Source organism: Procambarus clarkii, chromosome 28 (genome assembly GCF_040958095.1).
Source record: "Procambarus clarkii isolate CNS0578487 chromosome 28, FALCON_Pclarkii_2.0, whole genome shotgun sequence".
NCBI classification, from domain to species: Eukaryota; Metazoa; Arthropoda; class Malacostraca; order Decapoda; family Cambaridae; genus Procambarus; species Procambarus clarkii.
In genome coordinates, this window is record NC_091177.1 from 45,054,525 (window position 1) to 45,067,233 (window position 12,709).

Below are 12,709 nucleotides of genomic sequence, written 5' to 3' on the forward strand. Positions count from 1 at the left end.
CAGTGTAGTGGCCCCAATCAGCGTGTGGCTGAGGTTCTCTGCCAGCACTTAGCTGGAGTGGTTGTGGGCAGAGAGAGGCACCCCCGTAAAACTGCTGGTAGGCTGGCCCACGGCAAAGGTAGACTCGCCAGTGTTTCCCAGTACTGTGGCCGGTAAGGTCGGGAACGGTACTGTGTGTCGGGGAAACACGAAGATCGTCGAAGGCTGCATTGTGTTAGCGTCGAGGAGTGCTTAGTGTCCTATATGAGTGCGACACCTGTATATACATTTACGTGAAGAATTATTTCATTTTTATGTTTCTATTTAAGGTGATGGGAATATATTGATAAAGGGATCAGTGTTGTGTTCATTCCCCCTTTTAAATATAGTGCATTACCTAGTCAACTCCTTGAAAACCACTACCGACTTGGGGTCGGATACTATCACTTAGGTTCATCCATCAAGAACCCGGTTACGACCCACAGTGGCCGTAACACAAGGAGAAACTGAATGGCAGTAATTGCAAGTCGTCCAATAATATAGCAAAGGTCAGAACTTCAGGAGCATTCTGTTTTGTGCAAAGGTCCAATCAGGTTGTCCATTTTACACACATCAAAAAGGAATCGTTGGTCAGTGTAGAACTCAATCCACTTCAGTTGTTCGATAAATTGCCTCCTGCAATAAAGGTGAAAGAGTTTGGCGATGTATAATTGTTACATTATGACATTGGCATGACATTTTGACATGTGTTAAAATATATTAGGCTTGTTGAGTGTGAAGAAAGCTAATTATAAATGATGCTTTATTTTCTCAACGTTTCTATGAAGATGATGTAGTTATATTCTTTTGTTAATATATTAACACACAAGCTTCTCTATTTAAATAATTCTTTTTAAATGAAATCATAATCCTTTTGTGCCTTGTACTGGAGCACCAGAACAAGTACTGTCCCTCCCTGTTTGTGGCCTTGTACTGGAACACCAGAGCAAGTACTGTCCCTCCCTGTTTGTGGCCTTGTACTGGAACATGGGCTACAGACCCATTCCAACAACTGTCTGCCACGCGGACTACAGTCACCGTAGCACAGTGGTAAAGCACGCGCTCGGCGCTTTGTGAGCGCTTTGTCCTAGGTTCGTATCTTGGTTGGGGGAGAGTTGACCGGATGCCAATCCTTAACTGTGGTTGACCGGGCGCCTCTGTTCACCCAGCATTAAATGAGTACCTGCAGGTTGTTAAACGATTTGGTGGGTGGTATCCGCGGAAAAAATTAGGATAAAGGACCTGCCCGAGACACTATGCGTGCTAGTGGCTGTACTAGAGTGTAAGAACTCTTGTATATATATATAAATACAAAAAAAATGATAATCCCAGCAACTTGATCAGCACACAAAATTATATGTTAAACAAGAAACTATCATAAAACACCACACCCGGTAGACTATATAGCATCGTCAGTGTTGCTGGATATTCAAAACGGTGTTATTATCATTTAGGATGTCAATACGAGAACAAGAGGACTTAATGTGAGCAATATCAAATGTACTGGATTTATCAAGGATTCTGTCGCGGGACACTTGCAAAGCAAGGCAATCATCCTGAAAATGTTGACATTCTACATGGTGTACAACCAAGTGAGACAATGCAATTCTGACAATAAGGAACAGAGTGGCATACCATTAAATGCTCATGAGTTAGTGTATATAGCAATACGAAGTCTAGCCAGAGCTGTTTTCAACTATATATTACTGTGGTGGGAGGAAGACAAGGTGATAGGCTACCTTTAAGAATGCGCAGTTTGTTACTTGTAACAAATCACTATACTGTCCGACAGTCTACTACCACTGTCGGGAGCCAGTACTGTCCGACAATCTACTACCACTGTCGGGAGCCAGTACTGTCCGACAATCTACTACCACTGTCGACGAGCCAGTACTGTCCGACAGTCTACTACCACTGTCGGGAGCCAGTACTGTCCGACAGTCTACTACCACTGTCGACGAGCCAGTACTGTCCGACAGTCTACTACCACTGTCGGGAGCCAGTACTGGCATACAGGATGATGACGCTGTCCTTATCATTCCTCTACTATTTCCTGTCTCACTCCAAGACTGTTTGTGTGATGGCATTGTCTCAGGTGTTGTCTTAAGACTGTCTCATGTGGTGTCGCTACACCTCATCTGACACTGTTCAGCGTCACAAATGTGAAGAGTCTATACTACTACACTTGTATTACACTAATAAAGCTTCCAAAATCACAGCCTACACATTGTAATTAAATTGAATTAGATTAATAAAATAGAAAGTCTAGAAACCGCTGGAGAGGAAATCCATGGATTAAAAATATTCTCACTAAGGCGAAGAACTCGGCCACCAGTGTACGGGCTTCTAGCACTGTCATTGGTCACACTAATGAAGTTCTCAATATTGCTCCAATTTATTTCGAAAATTTGGAAACAAAAATGATGAGAAAAGTCTTATTTATACTGATATTGGCAACTGCCAAGGGCCAAATGATGGATCTCTTTCATCGCGATTTGGTTGCTCTGGGCGCTGCGTGTTCGACCGGGGGGTTTTGTAATGGTAGTGATTACCATAGCGAAGAGTACCAGAGTGCAGAAAAATGTAATTGTGATGACCTGTGCGCGGAGTATGGCGATTGTTGTCCTGACTCCGTCCACTACAGACGGGAAGATCAGGTCCTGCCAGAGAGGTACAAGTGTGTGACCGTGGATAATGAGGATAATGACAGGTTTTACATGAAGAACGTGTGCATGTCAGGGTGGGAGGACGAGGAGGTGGCCCAGCTGTGTCTGGTGGGCTCTCCGGCAGACATCTCCAGGAGCAGGGACCCGCTGGCCCACCTCCCCGCCACCAGCAGCACCACCTCTGTCACCTACACCAACTACTACTGCGCCGTTTGCAACAACGACTCCCGTCACCTCACACTCTGGAAGACACAACTGGAATGTGTCGACAGTATGGAATATTATCCAGGTCAGCCGGATAACTTATCCGGATACATAACTTCTCATTTAATATTCGATAACGGATCTTGGGGTGCATTTATTCCCGTTAATGGTAGACAAATATTTAAGAAATGTAATATTAACATTAAAATCCCCGATATTCCAGTTAATATTAGGAAATGCGACTCCACCATCAAGACGTGTGCTGAGAACTGGACGAACGCTTCTGTCGCTGCTCTGTGTTACTCCTACACAGCAGTGAGGTATTGGAGAAACGTGGCCTACAGGAACCCCCACTGTCTTCTGTGTAACTGGAAATATGCCTCTCCATTGAATTGCTTTATAAATCCTTATCTCAAGCCACCTGCTTTCTCTCTATTAATTGATTTTGGTTACCACAGCACTGGTAATAATGTCGGAATTGTAAACCTTTGCCAGCCCGGCGAAGTTTATGATAAATTTTTAAATAAGTGCAGAATATTTTTGTGGAGGCACATAAGTGAGGTAGACAAGGACGACAAGCGTTATCAAGACGACAAAAAGGTGACAACCATCACACCGGATTCCTCAGCTTGTTGTTCACACAGCACAAGGAAAGCCTTTCGTAGCAATACAGTGTCTAGTGAATCAAATGAAACACTTAATTGTGATAAAATACTTCTTTATGAAGGCGAATTCACGTTGAACGAGAAGAGAATGGTAACTGTAGAAGCTTACGCTCGAAGTTACCAGGTGGGAGAGTACGAGGTAACTGAAGGTGGCGTCCTTGTGTGCATGCCACAGGAACTACCAGAGAAGTTCTCCTCGGTGTTGGGTTGGGTGTCACTGGCGGGTCTTGGGCTGTCCTGCCTGTGTCTCCTGCTGCACCTGGCTGTCTTCCTCTTGCTGCCTCGTCTTAGGAACCTCCCGGGCAAGTGCTTGGCGTCCCTCTGCCTCTCTCTTCTCACCGCCTACACCATCTTCATCCTCAGCACCTTCCTCGAGCCTAAGACGACAGGATGTTACATCTCGGCAGTCATAATGTATTACTCCTTCCTCGCCGCCTTCTGCTGGATGAATATCATGGCCTTTGACGTGTGGCTGACATTTCGACAAGCTAAAGACGAGCTGCGAGTGTCAACAGGGCGACAGCGAAGCAAGTTCTTATTCTACAATGTGTACTGCTGGCTGCTTCCCGCCCTGGCTGTGGTGGTGACAGTAACCCTTGACAAGACCGCCCCTGTAGGTCTGTCCCCTCAGTTCCTGCCCAGCTTTGGTCAACGTTGGTGCTGGTTCGGGAAGCGCAAAGCCTTATTGGTGTTCTTTGGTGCTCCGTTATTCACAGTCATGGCTCTCAATGTTGTGTTTTTCCTTGTTACTTCATACACCATCGGTGCCAGCAGGGAGCCGACGCTGCGAAAGAGTTCGAGTCCACAAAATAAGAAACAGTTTGTGCTGTATGTGCGACTGGCCGTGCTGATGGGCCTCACCTGGATCACTGGCATCGTGGCTGGCTACCTGCAGCTGCAGGTCGTCTGGTACGTCTTCGTGGTCCTCAACACCCTGCAGGGAGCCTTCATCTTCCTGACCTTCACCTGCAGGAGCAAGGTGTGGAGGGACGTGCAGGAGCGCTGCCGGTCTTGTCTTCAGCAAGTTGTTTGTCATCCTGATCCAGATATACTGTTGCCAGGGTCAGGGCAGGAGGGGTTCAGCGTCGACAGTTGTCCCGCCTCTGGGCACACGGAGTCAGACAACCTGTAGCGCCGCCTGGGCCTCCGCGGCTCATCATTGGGCACACACCAGCGCTTCGTACACATATATACAAAGGTTTGGTTACTTTAGCTTTCAGAATATTTAAATAAAATAAAAAAATCTATTCATAAATGGTTGTACATTTATAAAACTCAAAATTACAGTTCATTATATTCGTAAGACAGCGTGAAAATAACAATATAACACATAATAATTATAATTATATACTTTATAATTTGGTTATTAATTTGGATTTCGAAGCTTTATTCCTCAGTGATTTATACAGACCATTTCAGCTGTGGCTCAAGTGATCAGATGTTACAGCCACATAAACAATTTACAGCTTACAATTGGAGCGTTGAAACTTATTTTGACAAAACAGCATTAAATTAGGATGATAAGACAATTGGATGAATAATATAAACTATTTGTGCCATGAAGATACATAAATGTTCTCAGCTGAGCCCTTTACATAAATAGATGTATGGGGTTACCCGGGATTACTCTCTCTCTAAACACACAGCTCATCTAACATGGATCTGGTTTCAATAGGATTTAAAATGCTTGTAAAAAAAGCAAGCTCTTTGTGAACAGTATTTCCTTAATAATTCGAAATATCCAGCTAGAGTATAGGTTGCTTCTTAGCTAATTTATTATTTCCTGTAGATCTGTTACACCATTATATACATCAGTCATTATTAAGCTATATTATCCCAGGTCAGCATTTATTAGATGCCACAGTTCGCGCCCTCAGATACTGACCAATAAATAACTTTACATTCCACCAAGTATAAAGATTACACAATTTACTCATAATGACAATTGTTCTGACTTTCAGGTTTCTGGTTGCATTAGACAGACGAACAAGTGAGCCCTTTGAGGATATAATCTTTGCCAGATACACAGACAGAAGTCACACTGTCGTGATGCATCAATGAGAAAATCCTCGAAAGCCGTGATGAGGGTTCGAACCTTGGCGCTGGGTGTTCCCTGGCACACTCTCTAGACAACTGCGCCGCGACATGGTCAAATGGATTGCAACCTGGGATACTACGGAACCCACGACGGTTCCTGAGGCTTTCACTGAAGGAGCTCTTAGATTAGTTTCTTAAAAGTTGTTGAATGTCAACCCAATATTTTTTCAGTAGTTGTTTATGAAAACGGCTGCAATTGTTCCACGTTTCAGTACTGCAGCCTAAATAGGAATGGAGATTTAATATTTTTTTGTTTCAACAAATATTATACATTTTCAAGTGAGTTCAAACCTTTCGAATTTTCCGATAAAATCATTCTATGACACTGTTCTCTGTTCTGACACATTAGCATATAATAAAGGATCTGTAGTAATGGATTTTCTAAAACATCTTTAATTGTCCTAATACAAATAGTCAAAGTTACCCCCAAAAAATATGCAAATATATCATGTTTATTGCTATTTATAAAATCAATAAATGAACTTAGGAAAAAACGCTTCCTTCAGATTTTAGAGACAAACTTTACATATAAGGTGTAAGTTTCATGTAAATTGAATAAAAATGAAAGAGTACCAACTCGTTTACGTTACTTGAAAATAAATCATTCAAATATTAAAGTCTAAGGTGCTGCCATCTGTGGCTGAGGTTGGCATCAACCAATTTCTTTCAAAATTGGCTCACTTACAGATAGGTTTACGTGCAGTCAGGTCTATTCATAAATGCATATCGTTTCATGCAAATCGTCCGATAAGCAAATAAGAAAAAAGAAAAATAAATTTGAAAAAAAATCATTTTTTTTAACAATTCTATTTTAATAAAACTAATTATAATATTTTTTAATATATGCTATTTTGATAGCTAAGAGTCATAGACATGATTTCAGTTGACACTTGTGTTTGATGTTAATTTTTTACCATTTTGGAAAATTTTTGACACATAATTCAGTATTTTTTTCTCCCTTCCTATTTATGCAACGATGCTGAGACTTAGACCACATGAAACCCAATTCATATACAACAGTCAAAAAGGTTTAATTGAAATCGAACTAGTTTTCATTTTTGCATTTTTTTGGAAATTTGGAACTAATGCTCCATGAAGCCGGACCAGAAATTCACACAACCCACTCCCCCCCCCGGGCACTCAGGCTGTCGTCTAAGAATGTTCTACCTCTGACGCTCCTCTTTCATTCTCAGTCACCCCACATCCCTGGTGACTGTATATGGACTGTGTGGCCACATCCCTGGTGACTGTATATGGACTGTGTAGCCACATCCCTGGTGACTGTATATGGACTGTGTGGCCACATCCCTGGTGACTGTATATGGACTGTGTGGCCACATCCCTGGTGACTGTAGATGGTCTGTGTGGCCACATCCCTGGTGACTGTATATGGACTGTGTGGCCACATCCCTGGTGACTGTATATGGACTGTGTAGCCACATCCCTGGTGACTGTATATGGACTGTGTGGCCACATCCCTGGTGACTGTATATGGACTGTGTAGCCACATCCCTGGTGACTGTATATGGACTGTGTGGCCACATCCCTGGTGACTGTAGATGGTCTGTGTGGCCACATCCCTGGTGACTGTATATGGACTGTGTGGCCACATCCCTGGTGACTGTATATGGACTGTGTGGCTACATCCCTGGTGACTGTATATGGACTGTGTGGCCACATCCCTGGTGAATGTAGATGGACTGTGTGGCCACATCCCTGGTGACTGTAGATGGTCTGTGTGGCCACATCCCTGGTGACTGTATATGGACTGTGTGGCCACATCCCTGGTGACTGTAGATGGACTGTGTGGCCACATCCCTGGTGACTGTATATGGACTGTGTGGCCACATCCATGGTGACTGTATATGGACTGTGTGGCCACATCCCTGGTGACTGTATATGGACTGTGTGGCCACATCCCTGGTGACTGTATATGGACTGTGTGGCCACATCCCTGGTGACTGTAGATGGACTGTGTGGCCACATCCATGGTGACTGTATATGGACTGTGTGGCCACATCCCTGGTGACTGTATATGGACTGTGTAGCCACATCCCTGGTGACTGTATATGGACTGTGTGGCCACATCCCTGGTGACTGTAGATGGACTGTGTGGTCACATCCCTGGTGACTGTAGATGGTCTGTGTGGCCACATCCCTGGTGACTGTATATGGACTGTGTGGCCACATCCCTGGTGACTGTAGATGGACTGTGTGGCCACATCCCTGGTGACTGTAGATGGTCTGTGTAGCCACATCCCTGGTGACTGTATATGGACTGTGTGGCCACATCCCTGGTGACTGTAGATGGACTGTGTGGCCACATCCCTGGTGACTAGATGGACTGTGTGGCCACATCCCTGGTGACTGTAGATGGACTGTGTAGCCACATCCCTGGTGACTGTATATGGACTGTGTGGCCACATCCCTGGTGACTGTAGATGGACTGTGTGGTCACATCCCTGGTGACTGTAGATGGTCTGTGTGGCCACATCCCTGGTGACTGTATATGGACTGTGTGGCCACATCCCTGGTGACTGTAGATGGACTGTGTGGCCACATCCCTGGTGACTGTAGATGGTCTGTGTAGCCACATCCCTGGTGACTGTATATGGACTGTGTGGCCACATCCCTGGTGACTGTAGATGGACTGTGTGGCCACATCCCTGGTGACTGTAGATGGACTGTGTGGCCACATCCCTGGTGACTGTAGATGGTCTGTGTGGCCACATCCCTGGTGACTGTATATGGACTGTGTGGCCACATCCCTGGTGACTGTATATGGACTGTGTGGCCACATCCCTGGTGACTGTAGATGGACTGTACGGCCACATCCCTGGTGACTGTATATGGTCTGTGTAGCCACATCCCTGGTGACTGTAGATGGTCTGTGTAGCCACATCCCTGGTGACTGTAGATGGACTGTGTGGCCACATCCCTGGTGACTGTAGATGGACTGTGTGGCCACATCCCTGGTGACTGTAGATGGACTGTGTGGCCACATCCCTGGTGACTGTAGATGGACTGTGTACCCACATCCCTGGTGACTGTAGATGGTCTGTGTGGCCACATCCCTGGTGACTGTATATGGACTGTGTGGCCACATCCCTGGTGACTGTATAGCCACATCCCGGGTGACTGTAGATGGTCTGTGTAGCCACATCCCTGGTGATTGGGGATGGACTTTGTAGCCACATCCCTGGTGACTGTAGATGGACTGTGTGGCCACATCCCTGGTGACTGTAGATGGACTGTGTGGCCACATCCCTGGTGACTGTATAGCCACATCCCGGGTGACTGTAGATGGTCTGTGTAGCCACATCCCTGGTGATTGGGGATGGACTTTGTAGCCACATTCCTGGTGACTGTAGATGGTCTGTGTAGCCACATCCCTGGTGACTGGGGATGGACTTTGTAGCCACATTCCTGGTGACTGTAGATGGTCTGTGTAGCCACATCCCTGGTGACTGGGGATTGACTGTGTAGCCACATCCCTGGTGACTGTATATGGTCTGTGTAGCCACATCCCTGGTGACTGTAGATGGTCTGTGTAGCCACATCCCTGGTGACTGTATATGGTCTGTGTAGCCACATCCCTGGTGACTGTAGATGGACTGTGTGGCCACATCCCTGGTGAATGTAGATGGTCTGTGTGGCCACATCCCTGGTGACTGTATATGGACTGTGTGGCCACATCCCTGGTGACTGTATAGCCACATCCCGGGTGACTGTAGATGGTCTGTGTAGCCACATCCCTGGTGACTGTAGATGGACTGTGTGGCCACATCCCTGGTGACTGTAGATGGACTGTGTGGCCACATCCCTGGTGACTGTATATGGACTGTGTGGCCACATCCCTGGTGACTGTAGATGGACTGTGTGGCCACATCCCTGGTGACTGTAGATGGACTGTGTGGCCACATCCCTGGTGACTGTAGATGGACTGTGTGGCCACATCCCTGGTGACTGTAGATGGACTGTGTGGCCACATCCCTGGTGACTGTAGATGGTCTGTGTGGCCACATCCCTGGTGACTGTATATGGACTGTGTGGCCACATCTCTGGTGACTGTAGATGGACTGTGTGGCCACATCCCTGGTGACAGTAGATGGACTGTGTGGCCACATCCCTGGTGACTGTAGATGGACTGTGTGGCCACATCCCTGGTGACTGTAGATGGACTGTGTGGCCACATCCCTGGTGACTGTAGATGGTCTGTGTGGCCACATCCCTGGTGACTGTATATGGACTGTGTGGCCACATCCCTGGTGACTGTATAGCCACATCCCGGATGACTGTAGATGGTCTGTGTAGCCACATCCCTGGTGATTGGGGATGGACTTTGTAGCCACATTCCTGGTGACTGTAGATGGTCTGTGTAGCCACATCCCTGGTGACTGGGGATAGACTTTGTAGCCACATTCCTGGTGACTGTAGATGGTCTGTGTAGCCACATCCCTGGTGACTGGGGATTGACTGTGTAGCCACATCCCTGGTTACTGTGTGGCCACATCCCTGGTGTCTGTGTGGCCACATCCCTGGTGACTGTGTGGCCACATCCCTGGTGACTGTAGATGGACTGTGTGGCCACATCCCTGGTGTCTGTGTAGCCACATCCCTGGTTACTGTGTGGCCACATCCCTGGTGTCTGTGTGGCCACATCCCTGGTGACTGTGTGGCCACATCCCTGGTGACTGTAGATGGACTGTGTGGCCACATCCCTGGTGTCTGTGTGGCCACATCCCTGGTGACTGTGTGGCCACATCCCTGGTGGCTGCCTTACAGGGCAGGTCACACCGTGGTAATATTGTTACACATAAAGGGTTTGTTTACCTTAAAAAATCTGTTACCAAGCTGAACAAATGTTATATATTATAAATATTATTTACATTTATGTAAACATAGCACAAGTATATTTCAAGTATAATCCACATGCTGTTTGTACTCTTTAAAGTGTATTGCATTTTACAAGTGTATATATTATGAGTGTAAACTTAAGATAAGATTATAAGAGTTTTGTAATGTTGAGTCTTTATTAACCTTCTATTTGTCAGTTTTCCAGCATTTGTATAACTATTTTATTCCTATTATTTATGTAATATTCTTACCAATTTACAGACCAATTTATGAGCTGTTTATTGTATGTAGTGTTTGGTGAGTGCTTCTGTTGCCAGGGTTGACTTAGTAAGCTGTTGTGAGTGTAAAGATGGGGTCTGACGAATGCTTCTGTTGCCAGGGTGAACTCAGTAAGCTGTTGTGAATGTATACATGAGGTCTATCCTTTAAATATGCAATTTTTCTCACACTTCACATTCCTTCACTGCATATTTCACACATACATACCGACCAATTACTGTGTAAGAGTTTTTACACCAGGTAAGATGAAGACCTTTTGTAGCGAGCTTCCTGCTCCAGCTGAACAAGTGCCTGGACACACTGTTAGGCATTCTGTTGCGTAAACCGCACTCAAGTCTATAAACAGACTCATATAATCAACACTTAACACAACAGGAAACAGGGTTTATCATGACGTTTAAAACCTTTCTTATCTTACACTTCCTCTCCTGTACACCCGACTACTACACCCCCACAGGATGGGTATGGGGTCCACTACCACCCACAGGATGGGTATTTGGTCCACTCCCACCTACAGGATTAGTGTGAGGTCCACTACCACCCACAGGATGGGTGTGGGGTCCTCTACCACCCACAGGATGGGTATGGGGTCCACTACCACCCACAGGATGGGTGTGTGGTCCACTACCACCCACAGGATGGGTATGGGGTCCACTACCACCCACAGGATGGGTATGGGGTTCACTACCATCCACAGGATGGGTGTGATGTCCACTACCACCCACAGGATAGGTATGGGGTCCACTACCATCCACAGGACGTGTATGGGGTCCACTACCACCCAAAGGATAGGTGTGGGGTCCACTACCACCCACAGGATTGGTATGAGGTCCACTACCACCCACAGGATTGGTGTGGGGTCCTTTACCACCCACAGGATGGGTATGGGGTCCACTACCATCCACAGGAAGGGTATGGGGGCCACTACCACCCACAGGATGGGTATGGGGTCCACTATCACCCACAGGATTGGTGCGAGGTCCACTATCACCCACAGGATGGGTGTGGGGCCCCTCTATCACCCACGGGATGGGTATGGGGTCAACTACCATCCATTACTGATGGTAATTCTGACTCTCTGCGCCTATTTTCAGTTTCATATTACGACGTTTTATACCGAATATATACCAATTACTGTAAACGGCGATGGGTCATATTTTGCCCAAACCCCCCTGCAGTTTTCAAAATGTCTGAAATGTCGGAAATATGACTCCTGACCGTGATTTTTGAGCCGAATTCTGACTCTCTGCGCCTATTTTCAGTTTCAAATTACCACGTTTCATACCCAAAATATGCCAATTACTGTAAACGGCGATGGGTCATATTTTGCCCAAACCCCCCTGCAGTTTTCAAAATTTCCGAAATGTCGGAAATTTGACTCCTGAGCGTGATTTTTGAGCCGAATTCTGACTCTGCACCTATTTTAAGATTCAAATTACGACGTTTCATACCGAAAAAATGTCAATTACTGAAAACGGCGATAAGTCATATTTTGCCCAACCCCCCTGCAGTTTTCAAAATGTCTGAAATGTCGGAAATTTGACTCCTGAGCGTGATTTTTGAGCCGTATTCTGACTCTCTGCGCTTATTTTCAGTTTCAAATTACGACGTTTCATACCGAAAATATGCCAATTACTGTAAACGGCGATGGGTCCTATTTTGCCCAAACCCCCCTGCAGTTTCCAAAATGTCCGAAATGTCGGAAATTTGACTCCTGAGCGTGATTTTTGAGCTGAATTCTGACTCTCTGCACCTATTTTCAGTTTCAAATTACGAAGTTTCATACCGAAAATATGCCAATTACTGAAAACGGCGATGGGTCATATTTTGCCCATACTCCCCTGCAGTTTTCAAGATGTCTGAAATGTCGGAAATTTGACTCCTGAGCGTGATTTTTGAGCCGAATTCTGACTCTCTGCGCCT

General features: G+C 45.9%; 1 protein-coding gene across 1 annotated transcript; it reads left to right on the top strand.

The window, feature by feature from the left end:
- The first annotated feature begins 2,111 nt into the window (after nucleotides 1–2,111).
- Nucleotides 2,112–6,037, top strand: LOC123748886 (uncharacterized). The gene is made up of 2 exons (XM_045731011.2): nucleotides 2,112–4,751; nucleotides 5,515–6,037. The coding sequence occupies exon 1, from the start codon at nucleotides 2,439–2,441 to the stop codon at nucleotides 4,683–4,685; it is 2,247 nt and encodes a 748-aa protein (XP_045586967.1). The 5' UTR covers nucleotides 2,112–2,438; the 3' UTR covers nucleotides 4,686–4,751; nucleotides 5,515–6,037.
- The last annotated feature ends 6,672 nt before the right edge of the window (nucleotides 6,038–12,709 follow it).

Excerpts from the sequence above, each read along its gene's own strand:
- LOC123748886 (XM_045731011.2), top strand. The coding sequence starts at position 2,439 with ATGATGAGAAAAGTCTTATTTATACTGATATTGGCAACTGCCAAGGGC.